The following is a 19,907-nucleotide window of genomic DNA, read 5'->3' as shown; positions in this document are numbered from 1 at the left end:
CTTTCTCATCCTATCTTTCTCTCGGCCTTACTCTTTTTTCTCTCTTTGTCTCCCACCCTCATTTGTTTCTCTCTGTCTTTCACACACTCTCTCTCTCTCACATTCTCTCTCTCTCTTTCTCTCTCTCTCTCTCTCTCTCTCTCTCTCTGTCTCTCTGTTTTCCCTCATTTTATTCTTTCTCTCCCCTTCCCTTTTTCATTTACCTCTTTCTCTCTGGATTTTTTTCTCCCTTTCTTTCTCACATTTCTTACTTGATCTCTCTTCTTACCTCTCTCTTGTTCTCTTCTCTTATTTTTTTCGCTCTTTTTTAATTTTTCACTTGCTTTTTTCTCACTTTCTTTCTTTCACACTTTCTCTCTGCTTTGCTCAATTTTTCTCACTTACCGTCTCTATTTTTTGTCTCTCTTTGTCCTCTCTGTCTCTATCCTCTTTCTTTCTTTCTTCCTTTCTTTCTTTCTTTCTTTCTTCGTAGGGATTCCACCAAAGTTATCAAATTTAACATCGGTTTATAGATCAGGTATTTTGCCTGGTATTCAAATCAAGGTGATATTATTTACTGAATTAAAGTTTTTCGTAACACTATGAGGTTCTAAATATGACACACTGTCCCTTTAAAATAAACAATACTGATTTGAATGATTATAGAAAATACACGAAAGGTCATAAAAACATGCGTTTTTTTTTAAATACCATTTGGTCAAGAAATGTGTATTTATTTTACATAACATGGAGCCTCCTCTAGAGGGAGCTCACATAATTGTTTGTCATCTTGCTGCTAAGGGTACCCCTAAAAACCCAAACCTTGTGAAAGGTTGGGCAAAACTGAAAGATAAATAGTGAAATCCGTCCACTTTTTGTCTTCAAAGTTTGTCTTCTACTTTGTGCTAGGTGGCACTTGTTTTCAGACTACACGGAACCTCAGAATACAGCGACACCTAGTGGTCAAATATTACAATGCTTTTTAAATGATTTCCGAACAATAAGTTGTATTGATGACCACTATTAGAAACACTGCATCTTATTAATATTGTGTTAATAGGATAATAGTTAAGTTCCTCCTTATTTTCCATTTGTTTTTTTCTATTATTTATTGTTTTCTTTTGAATTTGATCTCTTCTTTTCTTTCTTTTTCCCTTTTATTCATTTTTTTTTCTTTCCTTTTGCTATACAGTATTCCTTGTTTCTTTTTTTGGCAAAAAGCTTAAAAAAATTAGGAAAATTGGTGCTTTTTGGTCACTTAGTATCAAGCTTATTTAGTATAATGTATTTACTCATACCTTTCATCAAATGACATAATTTTGCCTTTACTACTCGTTTGACATAAATATATTATAATAGCAGGGGTAAATGGTAGTATTTCAGTAAATGTTATTTTTTTCTTGAACTTTTTTTCTGAATCTTGAATATTAAATCCAACATTTCTAATAGTTTTTTCTTGAAAATTCTGTAATACTAAATCCACTTTTTGAGTTTTATTTTTACTTGAATATGCTCTCATACATTAAAATCTTCTCAAGGTTTCTTCATTTTTTTCACGCTGAGGTTTTTGAGTTTTTCCTTGCCCTCATGTAGGTTTTAGATAAGGGGATGGTGCAATAATAGTCTGTAGTATACAATAGTCTGTGGTCTGTGCATCCCTTTAAGACTCCTTGTGATTAAGGGCTATACACATAAAACATGACTTGACTTTGAATCTCCATAGTTTGTCTTCTTCCTTGTGCTTTAGCTCGTTTTCAGTTGCACTGCACCATATAGCGACATCTAGTGGTCAAATGATATACACCGTAAGTAGAGCCCATACGAATTATAGATTAATTTACTGGTTTATTTTTATATTTACTTTTTGTGTGTTTTTTTGTTTTATTTTTTAGGCATTTTTTACGTGGCACAATAAAAAAAATATATATTTAAAAATCAGAACATTTCTCTGATCTTGCGTCGTATCCTTTATATGAAGGCTCTATTGACTCACTCATGAATGAGTTTAATGCTACCCTGGCTAGTGTCCTGGATTCCGTAGCGCCCCTACGCCTTAAATCAGGACTGATGATTTTATTGGAAAAACCCCGGTTGAGACCCCTGATCTAACGGGATGTCACCAATTGACAGTCACTTGTGTTATTTTATTTCATATCAACACCTAAAAAATGACAATATCAAATGGCACTTTTGTTTAAGGCAGGGAACAAAAACATGGCATTTTTTATGTTTTAAAATACAGTACTGGAATACGTTTTTGGCTCTTTTTTGCTTTCACATTATACACAATGAGAACAATTCCATGTTGTTGTGGACTTAAGTAGAATACAGAGTAATCACAATATGTAGCTGTCAATACATTTAAAAGAAATTGATTCTTACATAAAAATGATATTGAATAACAAATCTACATCTATCGCCAGCATGTTTTCTTTTTCCTTTTTTTAAACATTCATATTTGATATACAGTATGAATTCAGACAGCACCAGACTGACCATTCAGCAGAAATGCAAATAATTATTCTGAAATTGTAGAAATGTTTGTTGGGGTGAAATTATAAAATGATCATTGAATACACAACAACTTCTATAAAAGAACAACAAAATAATTCATCAATTGTTTGTAAATAATATTTTCACCTTGGTCTAATAGTGTCTCCTGTCAGGAAACTGAAACCGAAGACATCCAATGCATGTTGAGGGGTGCCTTCAATTGTCTGTTTTTCTTTCCCTTATATAAGGATACCACTCATTTTGTCTTTCAGTTATTTGCATGCGCCCTTGTGGAGCATTTACACATTTTAAGGCTGTGACACACAGTGCCTAGTGAAAGTATTGGCCCCCAGGAACCTGTTGTCATATTGCCACATTTCAGGCTTCAATTTTAAACCGAAAAAAACTGAAAATATTTTCAAAGAATAAACACGTGAGACACAATAATGAAGTGGAAACAAATTATTTCAAGATTCTATATTATATTTGCAATAAAAAAAATGAAAAGAAGGTGTTGCAAAAATATTGGCTCTCAGCTCAGCCAACTGACTCCAAATGTTTCTGAATGAATTCCAGTGTCAATCTAAATTTCACAACATTTAAATATCTTCTGAAACACTGAGCGAGCAATAATATAAAAATGGAGAAAGAATAAATCCACTGAAAATTTACCAAGACCCGACCATTACTCAAAACTTTTGGCACGAACATGGAGAAAACTAATCAGAGAAGCAACCAAGAGTCCTATGAACACATTATGTGACCTGCAGGCATACACAGGTGAGGTGGGAGAATCCATGCATGTGACAACTATTAGTCTGCCCTTTGTGGAAGAATGATAAGAAGAAAGCCTTTTCTGAAAGAATACCAAAAAAGCCTGTTAGGCGATTGCAAGAAGCAGACACAAATAACATGTGGAACCAAGTGTTTGGGTCAGATGAGGCAAAAATTGAACTTTTTGGGGCTAAATGCAAAGCGTTAAATAATAAAATTAAACTGCACATAACCCTAAAAACATCCTCCCCGCTGTCAAACATGGTGGTGGCAGCATCCCACTCTGGGGTTGCTTTTCTTCAGGAGGGACTGGGAAGATCATCAGGGTTGATAAAAAGATGGATTGAGCCAAATACAGAGCGTTTCTGGCAGAACATGTTTTGGAGTCAGTAAAAGACCTAAGAATGGGGAGCAGTTTCAAGTCAAGTTTATGTGTATAGCCCTTAATCACAAGGAGTCTCAAAGGGCTGCATAGACCACAAATTATTGCAATGTACAGACTATTATGACACCATCCCCTGATCTAAAATCTACATGAGGTCAAGGAAAAACTCAAGGACCAAATTTTACAATGGAATTGTTTAAAACTAACAATATAAAGGTGTTTGAATAGCCAAGCGAAAGTCCAGACCTCAATCTTGTAGAGCATTTTTGGAAAAAATCTGATAAATGCTGTGCACAAACGATCACCATCAAACCTTAAGGAATTGGAACTGTTTTGTAAGGAAGAATGGGCAAATATTTTTTCAAGATGTGAAAAACGTATAGAGACATACCCTAGAAGACTTGTTGCTGTGATTGCAGCAAAATGAGGTTGCACAATGGATTAATCTTCTTTGCAACACCTACATCTGTTTTTTTTTATTTGTTAGCATAATATAAAATGATGAATACATTCGGGGGGTTTTTTTCCACAATTGTGTGTCATAGTTGATTCTTAGAAAATATTTTAAAATTTTCATCTAGACGTTTGAAGCCTGAAATATGGCAATATGTCAACAAATCCTTGGGGGCCAATACTTTCGCAAGGCACTCTCATACTGTATAGGGATGCCGCAAATGTTTTCTTTCATTTATGTGCGCGCACCCTCGTGAAGCAATACCTCAGTTTAAAGCTGTGTCATAGATATAAGAGGAGCTTCGACTAATACACAAAATCCAGCTGTTATTTTCAGCCATCACTGAAAATAAAATTTGTTGACTTGGGTTCAGATAACAGCAAATCGTGTTTTTTCGGAAGTCAAACCGAGATTGGTTTTAAATAACGTTGATGATGTCATCTTTACTCAAAATGGCCACCATTCAGTGTAAAAATGGTCTATTGTGCTGCTGTCATGTTCCACAATTACAATACTAATAAAAATGCCATATTTAGAGAAGTGTGCAGGTATTTTAGGATGTTGGCACTGGACTTCTGCTCTAAAAAGATCAGCTCGTCCTGCTTTTATGACATATTTCAAAAACAATATATATTTAAGGAAAATAAATAAACTGCACTTCCTGTATGAGAGGCGCTCATGTGCTATGGTGTCGTTTAACTGGAGAGGATTTTGTTTGGTTAAATACAGGACTGTCTCAAAAATGTGAAAATTGTGATAACATTCTTCAGGGAAATATAAAAAAAAATCATTCTGGATTCATTACAAATTCACTGGAATATTGCAAGCCCTTTTATTATATTGATTTTATTGATTCGGACTTGCTGCCTTTTAGATTACTTTCATAATGAGTTTTCCCCGTAATCAGCAAGATTAAAATTAAAATAAAACAACTTGCAATATTTCAGTGGATTTGCAATAATTCCAGAATGTATAACATTTTTTAATTGTTTTGTACAAGAAAATAAATATGGAGATAGAGAGACACACTTGGGTATAGTGAGACAGAGACAGGTATAGTGAGAGGGAGAGACACATATGTATAGTGAGAGAGGGAGAGAGATAGGTATAGAGAGAGAGATAGAGACATAGGTATAGTGAGAGAGAGAGACACATAGGTATAGTGAGAGAGACATAGATATATTGAGAGAGAGACATATAGGTATAGTGAGAGAGAGAGAGAGAGAGAGAGAGAGAGAGAGAGAGAGAGAGAGAGAGAGAGAGAGAGAGAGAGAGACATATAGGTATAGTGAGAGAGAGAGACATAGGTATAGAGAGCATAATATAAAGATATAAATATATATAAAAAAGAGAATGAAAGAGATGCACTAAAGATCAAAATTAGAGAACTTGAAAAAAAAATCATTATTATTTAAATAATCCATTTTTACAATTCAACAGTTAAATACAATTTTATTGTGTTTAAATCATGGTACCACAATTCTTTTTTCCCCAAAATGACTACAGGCATTTCACACATAAAATAAATACATCAGAAAACGCACTGATCAAAATAAGAGAACAAGGACTTTGGCATGGAAAAAAACGTCTGAACGTTGCAACAGTCAGCATTAGTAAGACGGGATAGCACTCGTTTTTCACACTGCTCTGGTGTGATTTTGGTCCATTCTTCTTCCAGCCTCTTCTACAGTTTGGTGATTTTAGTGGGTTTCTTGACTATGACTTTATCACCAATGATTTCTCAGAAGTTAGCCATTTGGGTGAGAATAGGACTCTGGGCAGGCCATGCCATATTTCTATGTTTTCACCATCAAGGACATTTTTGTACCCATTATGCTGTTTGACATGGAACATTGTCTTGCATGAAGACTGCAGGCCGATTGGGCGAGGAACTCAAGTAAGGAACCATGTGTTGTTGATTTAGGTTTTTATACACATTTGCTTTCACTCGGCCATGTAGCTCTAAGAGGCCCAAAACCTGCTGCAGAAACCACGCCCCAAACCATGACACTTCCTCCACTTTTCACTGAACTTTTTTCACACACTTTGGGTTTAGTCTTTCTCCAGTGTGTCACCAAACATAATGCTTCCAATCAGACCCCAAAAAATTAAATAGGCTTTCATCACTGAAGCAACTCTTTACTAGTTCTCCTCCGTCCACACACCACATGCTCCTCAGCAAAACTAGCTTTTTGATGATATTTTTTGCTAATGAGAGGTTTGGTCATTGCTATGGGGGCCTTCAGTCCAAATGCTCCTAAAAGGCGGAACACTGTATGATGAGACACTGTATGGCGAGACAGATACTTACCATGATTAGCACTGAACTGGCGAGCAACTCCAGTGTGGAATTGATTACCTATTGACAACCTTTGCAGTGACCTGTCCTTCAATATTCTTGAAATCACAGATTTAGAACGATCAACTTGTCTTGCTATGACTGAAAGGGTCATCACTTTCGCATTCATCCGGACAACCTGCTGCCGGAGGCTTTCAGTCACCTTAGAATGAACCACCATCTTGAAAAGTCAGTGAAACTGGCAGTTAGAATGCCAGTTAAACAGGGGTTACCAGATAATCAAGGGAATTAGCACCATGTGCTACAAGTGGAAGGCTCCTCAAAGTGAACTCTAATATTGATCAATGCATTTTAACAAAATACAGGTTTCTGGTTAAAATGCCTTATCCCTTTTGTGAAAAACTGTTGTGGTAGCATGGTATGGACAAGGTTAGATAGGGTTACTTTAGCTTGATTACTTTCAATTACTTTTGGATTACTCCAATACCAAATATGCTAATAAAAGACAAAAGAAACTAAATATGAATAAAATGACAAAATTTTGTGCAGGCTTGGGGAGTAACGGAATACATGGAACGGCAAAAATGATGTTAGCAAGCTGTTTTGATTTATTTTCATTTGGTTTCTGTCGCATTTTATGTTAGTTTTGCCAGAGATCAAAGAGATCAAAGCCAGGAGAAAATCTTACCACGTGTTGTGAGTCATAATTTTATTCATATTTAGTTTCTTTTCTTTTATTAGCATATTTGGTATTGGAGTAATCCAAAAGTAATTGAAAGTAATCAAGTTAAAGTAACCCTACCCAACCCTGGGTATAGACACAACAAAATATTCCTTAACAATCAAGCAGTGAAGAATTATTCAATTGTTTGTAAATTTCTCTTCATATTTGATATCCAATGTAGATAGATAGATAGATAGATAGATAGATAGATAGATAGATAGATAGATAGATAGATAGATAGATAGATAGATAGATAGATAGATAGATAGATAGATAGATAGATAGATAGATAGATAGATAGATAGATAGATGCAGACAAAAACTGGATAGATATAAAGATAAAGGGATAGATCTGTAACGATAAAGAGACATAGAGAAAGCTAGAGATACAGACGGACAAACAGAGGAATAGAATAGAACAACATTCTAACTTCTTGAGACAGCCCTGCATATCACTCATATGTTATTTTACAACGCTAACTAAATAAATTCGAGCTGAGATTTGTGTTGTCCTGAACGGAGCAATTGTCGAAGGCCAGCGTGCAGGACGGCAGCATGACGGCTAGCGATCGGCGCAAATTTATGATCAGTTTCTCCGGTTTGTTGTCGTCTCCGCCCTCTCTGTCGGCAACCTCCTCCTCTCCCTCCCGATCCCCTTCGCCCTCCTCGCCACCCGGCCCTTCAGCCGGGAAGCGGCGCGGCTGGAAAACCACCTTGGAAAACTCCAGTCTGAGGAATCCGGGAAGGTTACGGAGCATTTTGCAGTTGTGCACCACTTGCAACTCGTCCAACGTGCAGGCCTTGAGGTAAAGGCGTTTCAGGTCCTTGAGGCGACTGGCGTAAGGAAACCCCGGTGCCACCTCTTTGCCGCCCAGACTCAGCTCCTCCAATCCCAGCCATCCTGTTTCTAACCCCAAGGATGCCATTGTCCTCTGGAATCCTTGTCTGGGAGTGATGCTCATTTCCAAAAATTTCAGGCGGAATAGCCCTTCCAATCCGCCGACTCCTTCCTTGGCGGCACAGCCTCGGAGTCCGTTGGCTGTGACGCGGAAGGTGTCGCACAACTCCAAGCGACTGAGCCTTTCCCACGACGTCAGACTCTGCAGGTGTTGGTCTTTAAAAGACGGAACGTTGTTGAGGATTAAACATTCGATAAAAATTCCCGACGGGGAGATGTGTTTGATTCCTTTTTGTTTAACCCTGGGACTCGTCGGGATGCTTTCTGGGAGCGGGGGCGACAGGTCCTGGTTAAAAAACCCTTGGGGCAGTTCGCAGCCTTCCAGCTCCAGCACCTTTAAGGACGACGGCAGGAGCTGGCAACTGGGCAAACTTCTGAGGTCCACGTGGACGAGGTAAAGTTTGCTCAGGCGAGGGCACTTTGCGGATAAAGCTTTGAGCCAAGCCTCGGAGAGGAAAGTTCCGCCTCGGACGGAGAGGAGCAGACCGCGAAGTCGTAAGCAGCGGAGTCCGCAACCGAGGTACTGGCGAAGTAGGACCCACAGGATGCGAGATGTTATCTAATTAAAAAGGGCAGAGAGAGAACAAAAGGGTTAATTTTTAAAAAGTCCCCGCAAAACGGTTCCAAGATAAGCATTTCTTTTTAAAGTAGCTAATTTGTTTAAAGTACAGTAGACACTCAAATTAAGGAGAGAAGACACCAATGTTTTTTGAACTTCAGAATAGGAGAAAGCACAAACTTAGATAACAAATTCCAAACTGTTGTAAAAGCCCTACCCAGAACCCTTTCTTTTACTCAAATCTCCTAGGTTACATGAGCACACCCGCCCTTAAGAGTGTGGATATCAAAAACAGCTAATTGATTGGCTGGAAGTGACAATTATGTTAGCAGTTCATAATAGTCAAAACAACAAACATCAATGTGCAACAATAGTCAAAATAACCAACTGCCATGTAATCTCCTTTCCAGGTGTACAATATTCAACACAAAACAAACTGTCATAGTGATCTGTGGTGCAACTGAAAATGAGAGCTGAAAAGGCACCAGGAATGAAACGAACTACGGAGACTCAAAGTAACTGTACAAATGTTTTTAGCATTTAATTATACTATAATTGTAGCGCACAGCACCGTGGTGCAGAGGTTCAGGGTTCAAGTCCAGCTACCACAGCCTCCCTGTGTGGAGTTTGCATGTTCTCCCCGTGCCTGCATGGGTTTTTTCCGGTTAATTGGTCGGTCCAAATTGTCCCTTAGGTGTGAATGGGCCAGTGAGTTGTCTGTCTCTGTGTGCCCTGTGACTGACTGAAAACCACTTCAGGGTGTCCCCCGCTCACTGCCCGAAGATAGCTGGGATGGGCTCCATCACCCCCGGGACCCTACTGAGGACAAGCGGTGCAGATAATGGATGGATGGATATAGTATAATTGTGTGACTTTTTGACGTGAATGGGAATTTTTTTCAGATTGCTCCACAAATCATCAATACTGGCATTTCTTGTATTTTCAAGATTTAAAACAACAATTTTAAACTCAGTTTAAAAAAATCCATAGAATTGCATTTAGTTAATGTATTTTCTTATTTGACTTATTTTCAGTGATTTTATACATTTTCATGAATTATAATAACTTTGGTTTAGAATTAACCAATCGCATACATACTCACTTACTTTTGACTTTGAATAAAGGGACAGTGCTTATCGTTCGGGTTCGCGCCCCGGCCGAGTCATTCCTAAGACTTAAAAAGTGGTCGGCGGCGCCCTCTGTTGGCTGCGGCTGCATCGGCTCGCTACAACGGGTCAGGTGCAATCGACATTTCGTTCTGTGTACATTGTTACACAGAATGACAATACAAGGAAATTATTATTATTATTATTATTATTATTTAGCGCCTCCTAGTCATTCGTCATTCATTAAAACAAAACCCACAATATTAATTTAAAAAGTAGGCAAAAATATACGTTGGTTGGTTGGCAGGATCCCTTAACCACTAGGGTCATAGCGGACCATTTCCCTTGGTGTGTATTGGGCAAATACAGCCTGGTGGCGTAGATCCCTCTCCAGGCAACCATATGTTACTCATAAGTTGAAATATGTGTAATTATTTTACATAACATGAGCCTCACATGGAGGGATCTTACAGCTACAGGTACCCACAAAAAAAAAAAAGCTTGTGAGAGGCTGGGAGAGAAAAAAGGAAGTAAATTGGTGGTCTCTGATCTCTTTAAGTCTCTATAGTTTGTATTCTTCATGGTGTTTTCGGTTGCACTACACAATAGAGAAATAGCTAGTGGTTAATAATCACTGTTTCTTTAAGAAAGTGACTTTTGGTCTTTCCTTGTTAATCCTCAATTACTTGTTGCCTTTGTTGTAGGCTGATTTTTTTCTTTACATTCAACTATAACCAAAAAGATTCGTGCCAATATAAACAAGGGGTTTCAATTTTTTAAACTGCTCCATAATGGCGAACCAAAATCTAAAAAAATAAAACAATAGAAAAAGATCAAAATCAGCTCCAATGTGCAGTTTATTTTTGCACTTATTTACCGATTTCCAAGCAGTCATATCGACTAGTCTCCAGAGTTTTTGATCCTTCACAAGACGCCTCCATCTCTTACAAACTCTGCAAGAAAGGGAAAAAAATCGATAATTCGTGTAACAAGGGGTACGTAAAAATATTCCCATCAAAAACCTTTTTCTTAATTGTGAAAAATGTAAAAACTGATTGATCTTACCTCCCGGATCTGACAAGCTCACGGACGCTCAAATACGACAAGACGTCGATCAAAATGTTTTCTGGAAGATAGTCGATGTGACAAGTTGGGAATTCGTCCATTTTGTCAACAAAACTGTTGACGCCTCTTTGTTTTTACTCGAGCACGGACTGAAAATGTTGAAGCACACAGGGCGCTCCCTGAAAATTACTCCGCTAGAAACAGCAAATGGTTAAAATGTCCTAGAAGGATTTTAGAATATTTTATTTATTTATTTATTCGTATTTTTATTCATATTTATAGTTTATCAAACAAAAAATACATGACATAATTAATAAACCAACCGAAAAAACAACAACGGTTGAAGCCTTATCCTTATACGAGAATTATACATACAATGTAACATACCTGCCAATCTTTTGACATTAAAGGGATAGTATGTAATATTTAGTGCCTTCTAGTGGTAAAAAAATAAAATATTTTAACAGTAATTAAAATACATGAACTACTCTACCAATGTTGAGTTTTACAAATATTCATAGGTCGAAATTTGTATTTCTTTTACATCGTGGAATCCATACCTAGAAGTCGCCGCCTTTGCTATATTTCTTCTACACTGTGCTCATTTGGCACTGTTTTTTGTCGCATTAAACAATGCAGTGTCATCTAGTGGTCAAATATTACACGATGTACCTTTAAAATGAGTCAATTGTTATCACACACTCTATTTTCAGGCGAGAAACATAATGAATTTCCACAACATTTTCAAAACCGGAAGTGGCAAACTTGTAACATAACGGTACTTTCTAAATGTTTTTTTTAAATTGCACCATTTCAAACAAAACCAACTTATACAAAGATCATGTTACATTTGGACTTACATTTAATTTTATGTATAGCAAAGTTGTTTTATTTGCAAAAAATTTCAAAAATGTAAACCCACTTTTCAAAAAATTGCAATAATTTGTTGGAGTAGTTCAGCCACGCACAAATACTCAGTTTCCCTTCAAAATAAAGCAGGTGTAAACTAAAATAAAAATCAATATTATTATTTTTCTTTTAATTTGGAAAGCGGTAGATTTTTTTTAGAAAATATCTGTAGGTGTTTCCAGGGGAGATAAGTGATAGCCTAACGCAAAAGGCAGTATATGTAATATGTATATACAGTAGTATAAATTTTCTTATACTAATCATTCAAGCTCATTATCATTTCTAAAATAATTATAATAATTATTTTCATTCCTTAATCAATTTCGAAATAATCTCAAGGTTTAAATCACGAAATAAATTTTACAGTTTGTAAGTTTTTTTTTACTTCCTATCCATATCCTTGCTCTTTAATAACAACAAAATAAACAGATATGACATTATCATATTTCCCTGATAAAAAAAAATATTTGATAAATTGAAGACATTGAAATATTGTATTCATTTATCTTACTTTGCAGTCACGCTCACGCCGTCATTAACATCCCTGTCTGCGCATGCGCATTTCAGCGGACAAGATGGCGGCCAGCAACGGCGGCGGAATGGAAGTGGACGGGGCAGGCGAGTCTTAAAGCGATTATTCAATGACTATTACCTCTATTGACACATAAATACGCAGAAAAAAACAGTTTTGTTTTAAAAGGTATATTGTTCAGTTTGAATGGAAGAATAGGTGGGGTTTGTGCTCCCCGCTGCGAGTTTGCTGACACAGGCGGCTGTGGGATGAAGCTGTCAACACATGGACTTATTCGAGGCGATATTATCATGTGTCAACGCTATCTCTCAGTTATACACAATACTCTCAAGTTTGCACGAGTCTTGCAAAAGCAGTGCAACAGTTGTGATGCTGTTGCTTGCGAATGCAGTAGAAACTGTAACTGATTCAATGATGCGATTGTATTGTAAGAAATGAATGTGAACGTTGATCGTTGATCCCTTTTCTCTGGGTTGTGGATGTTGAATGATCTTGATTCTCTTCATTCATAGCCAGTCCCAGTGTCATGGCCTCCGGGATGACCGGCAGCGTCTCGGTGGCTTTGCACCCTCTGGTCATCCTCAACATATCGGACCATTGGATACGTATCCGCTCACAAGAAGGAAGACCCATGCAAGGTATGTGTTCCATCAGCTGAGCTGGTTGACGTCAGGCTGACTAGTTTTGTATTTCCCTCAGTGATCGGCGCTCTCATCGGGAAGCAGGAAGGCCGAAACATCGAAGTGATGAACTCTTTTGAGCTTCTCTCGCACACGACAGATGACAAAGTGCAGATCGATAAGCAGTACTACTACACTAAGGAGGAGCAATGTGAGTTGTTTTGGGGAGCAATTCAGTAGTGATAGATTTGGAAACGTGTACGAAACGTGTCATTTTTGTGTTTCAGTCAAGCAGGTATTCAAAGACATGGAGTTCTTGGGTTGGTACACCACAGGAGGCCCACCCGATGCGTCCGACATTCACATTCACAAGCAGGTGAGTGAAGGCGTTGTAGCCTACTTCCGTCACGCTTTTGGTTTTGTGACCTTGGTTGCTTTTCCTTCTGCCAGGTGTGTGAGATCATCGAGAGTCCGCTCTTCCTGATGCTCAATCCGATGACGAAACACAGTGATGTGAGTATACTGATGCTTTGTCTCAAAATGTTGACAAATTTGGGTATTGGAAACTCTTTGCGCCTTTTGCTGAATGTATCAGTTACTGTAACCTCGCTACTTCGTGCTTCATACTTTGCCGCCACAGTGCATCGCAGTTCCAAATGTATTCTGCGATCCATTATCCCAGATCGCATATTAGTACAAGAGGAAGTCTCAAAAACACATTTTTGTTGGACCAAGAAGTTTTTTTTGGATGTTTTGTCCTCCAATTGTAAAATTGCGTGTATTTTGTCATATACCGGGTAGTTCTGGCACCCATTAACCACAGTAAACAATAGATAGCGGTATTTTGTCTTTTGGGAACAAACTTTTTTTGTAGGAGAAAACTGTAGACCATCTATTGAGATCTATGCTATGTACTTTTGTTAATGTTTTTAGGTATTAACATTACTCATGGTTCGTGTACTCAAAGCCCTCTTCTTGGTGTTTTAGAATCAAGTGGTATAACTTATGAGATTTGAGTATTGCTACTAATTTAAAACAATTTTAAGGAAATATGATCGTTCTTTGTAAGTATCTGTCATTTTTATTATGGGAAATCTTATGTATCAAAAGTACCATTGCAGAGGTGTTTACTCTTTCTTTTTGGCCCACGAACAGAAAAATTATAAGAAATGACATTTTTATTCCATTCGTTTTTTATTTTCCTTTTTCATCAATGTTTGGCAATCATGTAAACATTTTTTTGCTTGTTATAACCAAAAAAAGTCCATAAATTATTATTTTAGATTACAAATAGGAGAAAAAAAAGATCATTTAATATTGAAAATCAAAGTTGTGCAGCGTAAAGACCTTTTTCCGGGGGAAATATTATTTTTAATATCTTGCAAGCCTCTAAAAAATATTTAGAGGGCCACCAATGGCCCCTGGGCTGTAGTCTGGTCCACCCATACTTTTGCTATCAATGCTAAAATTCTTGATGACTTAACTTGGGGACTTGTACAGGCATCTGGCTAAAACTGTGCTCTTGAACATTGAGTATTTTCCCCCTTGAGTTAATATTTTTTTCAAATTTTGGAATCAAGCGCAAATTTGGTGCAAGTATTTTATGGGTCCACATGGGGTCCCCTCGCTCAAATTTTGGAGTGGCATTTGTGTGGGAGCGGCTGTAAAAGTGAAACCAACAATCGGGAGCTAATGTTTCTGCTGATGCTAATGGTCAGTCAGACAATTTTTAGCCAGCTTGCCTAATGATTAGGTCATGCTTATCCATCCATCCAATATCTGCCCCGCTTATCCTCAGTAGGGTTGCGGGGGTGCTGGAGCCCATCCCAGCTATCTTTGCGCAGTGGGCTGTGGACACCCTGTACTGGTTTCCAGCCAGTCGCAGGGCTTGGCTAACCCACATAGCAAAATAATTAAAACCTGTCTATTTTATCTGTTTTCTTCCTCAGCTACCCGTGAGCGTTTATGAATCAGTCATTGATATCATCAGTGGCGAGGTAAATTCCCTTTTAAAAGAGCTTACCAATAGGAAACTTCGGTTGCGATTTTTATTCATTTTACCGCCTTTTTCTCTACTCGCATTAACCCAGGCCACCATGTTGTTTGCCGAGCTCAACTACACGCTAGCTACGGAAGAGGCAGAGAGAATCGGCGTAGACCACGTGGCCCGCATGACTGCAACAGGCACCGGCGAGAACTCCACAGGTGAGCGCTGTAAACGGCCGACCGGAATTTCCATTACTGGAATTTGCATTTTTTTTCAGTGTTTGTACAGGTCGGATAAATTTGTTACTATTAGATGAATGCAATGAGATTGGATTACTTTGACTCACAGTTGTTAGTGCATCATTGTCGCTACCGGCCAATCGTGTTGCTGCTCTTTGATTTCCACCCCCTTTGGGCTGTTCGGTTTTTGTAACCTTCAGAATTAATCAAAAGAGGTGGCTCGGAGTAGGGTTTTAAGAAGAGATGGAATTTTTCCTATCTGAGAGTCCTTCTCCCGGCCCTCCTTGCAAGTTCAAACTCCACTTGTGTCTTCTCACTTATTTTGAGCGTCTAGTCAAGTCATATTTATTTGTATACCCCTTTATCACAAAAAGTCTTAAAGGGTCCTTAGAATCCTGAAAATGCTTGAATATTAATGTTGTGTTTTCAAAGATTGAGAAGTGCTCAACTCGTGGGTGAAATGCTTGTAAATGCCTGAAATTGTTGCCATGTTTCTCAGCAACCCTGCTCAAAAATGACGGCATCCCTCGTGGCTTCGTTTTGCCATTGCATTTTATTATTTATTCACTATCAAGCATTAGTTTGTAGAGATTTGTCCCACGAAACGTCCCTACAGATCGCGCCAAATAGGACAGGTGCATGCTGCACCAAAACGGTGCACGGTGAAATGTGTATTAGTGCAAGCATTACGTATTAATCGTGGACATTTATTATGGGCCATGCGACAAATTAAGGTAGCCTTTACCAGTGTTAAATTTTAATGGAAAGAACTGCCTGCAACTGAAAATGTAAGCTACATCATTTTTGTCAACACCTATAGGAGGAGACATTTGTCTCAAAAACGAACGTCTTCGCAATTTACTCCAGATCTTAAAATCATATGGTTTGATAAAAGCACACACAAGATTAAAAATCACCAAAATTACTTTTGGCACTGTAAAATAAAGGATTCACACTGGATTGTTTTTCTTTTGATGGGACTGTAGGAATTGGGAAATCGGCTTTTAAGGTTTTTAAAAGTCAGGCCATGAAAATTGTGTTCAAATCCCGGTTTCTTGCTCACAGTGGCTGAGCACCTCATTGCCCAGCACAGCGCTATCAAGATGCTGCACAGTCGAGTCAAGATCATCCTGGAATACGTCAAGGCGGTGGAATCGGGTGAGATGCTAGCAGCTTTTTCAGCAGGTCTTCCTTCTTTCTTTTGGCGTTTTATAAATAAAGTCAGAAACGCTTCAAAAACAATCATGTTTAGGTTTCGATTTCTCAATTTAACCAGTATAACATTTGTGTTGTTTATCCCTTGCATAGAATAGTACAAGACCAATTACTGTCAATGATAGTCTACATCGGGGATCACAACGTGGTGCCCCCTGTCCTGAAAATTCAGTTTCTAAGAAAAGTGATTTTTAAAATGGCATGAGAAATCATTAACATGATGGGTGTCTTTAAATACATGATAAATTGTGCTAAATTAATTTTTAATACTAGCCTAACATTTAAATCTGTTCTACATATACTCTCGTATAAGCAGCCCCTCTAAAACGACTTTAAAGATAGCCACTTATTTAAAGAAATACATGCCCAAAATATTATAAAAACGTGTACCTAAACAAAGATAGTAATTTAAATGTGTAGACGATATAGATTAGGAAAGGGGTGTGGATCTGCAAAATGGAACATAACACTCTTATAGGTACATCTGGGAAAATTTAGTACTGCACATTCCTGAGATGTCAAAGGTTGTATGATAAGATGAGGGCAGAAGAGGGCTGGGAAAGTACTGATAAGAAAGGATACAGCTTGTAAACACTAAAATATGTGGATAAACATGATGCACATCTACAACTAAATGAACAATGCGATCATTAGAGCAATGATGTGATGGTCAAACAATAAACTTAGTATAGCTGGAAAACTCATGTTATGGTGACAACATACTCAGTGACATATTTTAATAATCTAACAAAAAAGTCTTTAAAACATGCTTGAATTTCGCTTTGAAAATGATGTACAAGGCCTGTTTAGTCCTACTTCTAATAATTACAATATTAATTGTGTAATGACATAGTAGTGAGATGTTATTTTAGGAATACATAGCAAACAAGCAGCCTTTTGCGCTAATCCGTAATACAGACGCTCCCCTACTTACGACCATTCCATTTACGGAAATCGGCAGATACGAACATTTTTTTCGGGATGTCGAAAAATATCGACATTGCTGGAAGTTAGATTTTGTATTGTGTGCACCTTTTTCCGAGTATAGGACATTACTGTAGTACTTCTTTCCGCCTCTACTGCAGCGTGGCGCTGTGAGAGGTCACCCAGCATCCACCCCGAAGAAGATCACTGGCTTCTACTTCCTAGTTCGTGTGTAAACACACTGCCCTGTATTTCTAGCACACTAAGAACTTTGACGTTTTTATTGTTTAATACCTCTTGCATCCATTCAAAATGGTTGGTGTAAAATCTAGAAGAAAATGCGAGCCGTTTCTTTTTAAATGAAAGTGGAATAAGAAAGCTTGATGCGGTTGAGAATATGGTCGTAATGCTCTTTTTTTTAAAGCTTAACTTCCAAAAGTAAGTTGCACTTAACTTATATATCTTTATAGAGCATATTATATTATGAAATTTTTATTTTTTTGTACAAAACAATACAGGTTACTCATATAAACCTTAAACATACATTCTATACAAAATATAGCACTAAAGCAACTTACAAACAAATTCAACTGACGAATGATTGTCTGGAACCTATCTCGTTTGTAAGTAGGGCAGCTTCTGTAAAAATTAAGCCTATTAGCTTTAAAAAAGTTGGTGGGCCGTGGTGTAAACTGATTGTTTAAGATGAACATATTTTCAATCTGGTCGGTGCCTCCGAAAACGAATTGCCGGGTCACAAATAGCCCCCGAGCTGTAGTTTGGTATCTTCCCCTCCCAAAACTTTTTTTTTTTTTTGCGTGTCCGTCAAGGAGAAGTTCCGTTCAACCACGAAATCCTGCGAGAAGCAAACGCCCTGTGCCATCGACTGCCAGTCCTCAGCACCATCAAGTTCAAAACCGACTTTTACGACGTAAGGCTCTCCCCCCCCCCCCCCCCCCCTTTTTTTTTTATTTTTTCCTGCCGTCGTTCCCCGTTTTTCATTTTTGCACTTACTCGCAGCAATGCAACGACGTGGGCCTCATGGCCTACCTGGGCACCATCACCAAGTCCTGCAACAGCATGAACCAATTCATCAACAAGTTCAACGTCATGTACGACCGGCAGGGCATCGGACGGAGGCTGAGAGGGCTTTTCTTTTGAAAGGCACCCCTCCTCGCTACCCCCTCCTAGGAAATGTTTTTTTTTGTTTGTTTCCTTCAAAACCTGCTTCAAGTGTAGCCCAATGCACTTAGCAACAACAGTAAACAGAGGCTATTGTTTACCACTGGACTAAAACATATTTTATTTACCTCTCGTTTTATTGTCACTTCTGTATGTAATAAAATATTTACTGTTTGTTTTTCCAGGCCTTTGTCAGGGTCTTCTGAAAAAGACCAAGACGTCAGCAGTGTATATTTTTTTCCAAGCTTGTGAAAATCCAGCGTTTTTATCGTCCTTTTTCGTTTGAAGTCGTCATCCCGCTGTTAGACAACCCCAGAAGATTTAGGGGGTGTGTCCAAAGGGGGGTTCCGGCGGACAGGTCGGCACTTTTCCACCTTTTAAAGCGGAACTCGACTTAATGACCCCATGTGGCGTTCAAGGCAATCGTTTTAAAAAGGAGCAGAGGAACATGATGTTAATTCGCTTGAATTCTGAGTTCAGTAGAGGGCAGCCTGAGGGTAACGTCTGCTTTTGAAGTCTCTGGGAGGAAATGTTGGATCTAAACTCTAATGTTCGCATATAACAGTTATCTTTGTAGGATTTTGTTTTTTAATGCAGATTTTTAGCCCAAATGAGCAGATTTGATGTAGATCGTCCAGACAAATACTCCGTTAACAGTAGCTCAGGAGGTAGAGCGCTCGTCTTGGGATCAAGGGATCCCAGTTCGAATCCCGGCTTTTCCGTGTTACATGTCGAAGTGTCCTTGGTTAAGACACTGAACCCCTAATACCCCCAATAAGCATGTTAGCGTCTTACATGGCTGCAATACAAGGCCGCTATTGGGAAATGTGAAGCACACTGTAAAGCGCTTTGGGAAGTCATTGACTTGAAAAGCGCTATATAAATGCAGATCATTTCATACAAAATAAATCACGTCTCTCATGCTTAAAGGAGCTGTGTGAAATTCTGAACTTAACTCTCTGTTGCTATCTCTTAGTTTAAAATTAGGGTTGCAGCATTAGCTTGTTCATCCTAGAAACCCAAATAAACTGTTTTTCTTGAGGTTTGTGGGTTGGCATTTGGACTATACCTGAAATAGGCCTTTTCTTACTTTCGCCATTTTCATGCTACACAAACGGCAAGGAAAAAAATGCAGTGACAAACATGGAAGTTATTATACTGCCCATCCCCCTTATCCTCTTACCCAATGTGTTCAGCGGCCTGAACAGCTTTGCTTATTGTAAGATCAAAGCGGATGGGCGCAGTGGAAAAATAGAATTAGACTCTTTGAACTCAGAAATTGTTAATACATACTAAAAAGAGAAAATGATCTACTTTCAACTTTTTAAGGTCACCTCAAACGGCGAAACCTGCCTTTTAATGTTTTTTTTTTCCTGTATTTGCATTAAAGAAACACTGTTATGAGAATTTTAGGAGGGGTGTCATTGTTTGGCAACCAGACATAGAGCTTTGCTGCCACTTCAAAGTTTGCCACGGAAGTATATATGTATTTGTTACAAAGCA

At 38.2% G+C, this 19,907-nt stretch overlaps 2 protein-coding genes across 2 annotated transcripts; one reads left to right on the top strand and one right to left on the bottom strand.

Annotated features, from left to right (window-relative positions):
* Positions 1–7,393: 7,393 nt before the first annotated feature.
* On the bottom strand, positions 7,394–10,942 carry fbxl12 (F-box and leucine rich repeat protein 12). The gene is made up of 3 exons (XM_088344163.1): positions 10,797–10,942; positions 10,609–10,684; positions 7,394–8,625 (listed from the first exon to the last, which is right to left on the bottom strand). Exons 1-3 carry the CDS (start codon positions 10,895–10,897, stop codon positions 7,585–7,587), a joined length of 1,218 nt encoding a protein of 405 aa, XP_088200289.1. The 5' UTR covers positions 10,898–10,942; the 3' UTR covers positions 7,394–7,584.
* Positions 10,943–12,234: 1,292 nt separating this feature from the next.
* Positions 12,235–18,616, top strand: cops6 (COP9 signalosome subunit 6). Its single transcript, XM_088343530.1, has 10 exons — positions 12,235–12,323; positions 12,750–12,875; positions 12,937–13,068; positions 13,145–13,233; positions 13,308–13,370; positions 14,807–14,854; positions 14,948–15,062; positions 16,149–16,241; positions 18,053–18,153; positions 18,243–18,616. The coding sequence occupies exons 1-10, from the start codon at positions 12,260–12,262 to the stop codon at positions 18,381–18,383; spliced, it is 972 nt and encodes a 323-aa protein (XP_088199656.1). The 5' UTR covers positions 12,235–12,259; the 3' UTR covers positions 18,384–18,616.
* The last annotated feature ends 1,291 nt before the right edge of the window (positions 18,617–19,907 follow it).

This window comes from Urocampus carinirostris, chromosome 9 (genome assembly GCF_059441175.1).
Source record: "Urocampus carinirostris isolate Australia breed hairy pipefish chromosome 9, RoL_Ucar_1.0, whole genome shotgun sequence".
Lineage (NCBI taxonomy): Eukaryota > Metazoa > Chordata > Actinopteri > Syngnathiformes > Syngnathidae > Urocampus > Urocampus carinirostris.
The sequence above is the reverse complement of the archived record's forward strand: the minus strand, read 5'-3'. Positions and strand labels throughout refer to the sequence as shown.

Coding starts and splice junctions, on each gene's coding strand:
- fbxl12 (XM_088344163.1), bottom strand. CDS start 10,897: ATGGACGAATTCCCAACTTGTCACATCGACTATCTTCCAGAAAACATT. Junction 10,685..10,796: donor GAGCTTGTCAGATCCGGGAG/GTAAGATCAATC, acceptor CCTTTCTTGCAG/AGTTTGTAAGAGATGGAGGC. Junction 8,626..10,608: donor ATATGACTGCTTGGAAATCG/GTAAATAAGTGC, acceptor CTTTTTAATTAG/ATAACATCTCGCATCCTGTG.
- cops6 (XM_088343530.1), top strand. CDS start 12,260: ATGCGCATTTCAGCGGACAAGATGGCGGCCAGCAACGGCGGCGGAATG. Junction 13,371..14,806: donor CGATGACGAAACACAGTGAT/GTGAGTATACTG, acceptor TTTCTTCCTCAG/CTACCCGTGAGCGTTTATGA. Junction 14,855..14,947: donor TTGATATCATCAGTGGCGAG/GTAAATTCCCTT, acceptor GCATTAACCCAG/GCCACCATGTTGTTTGCCGA.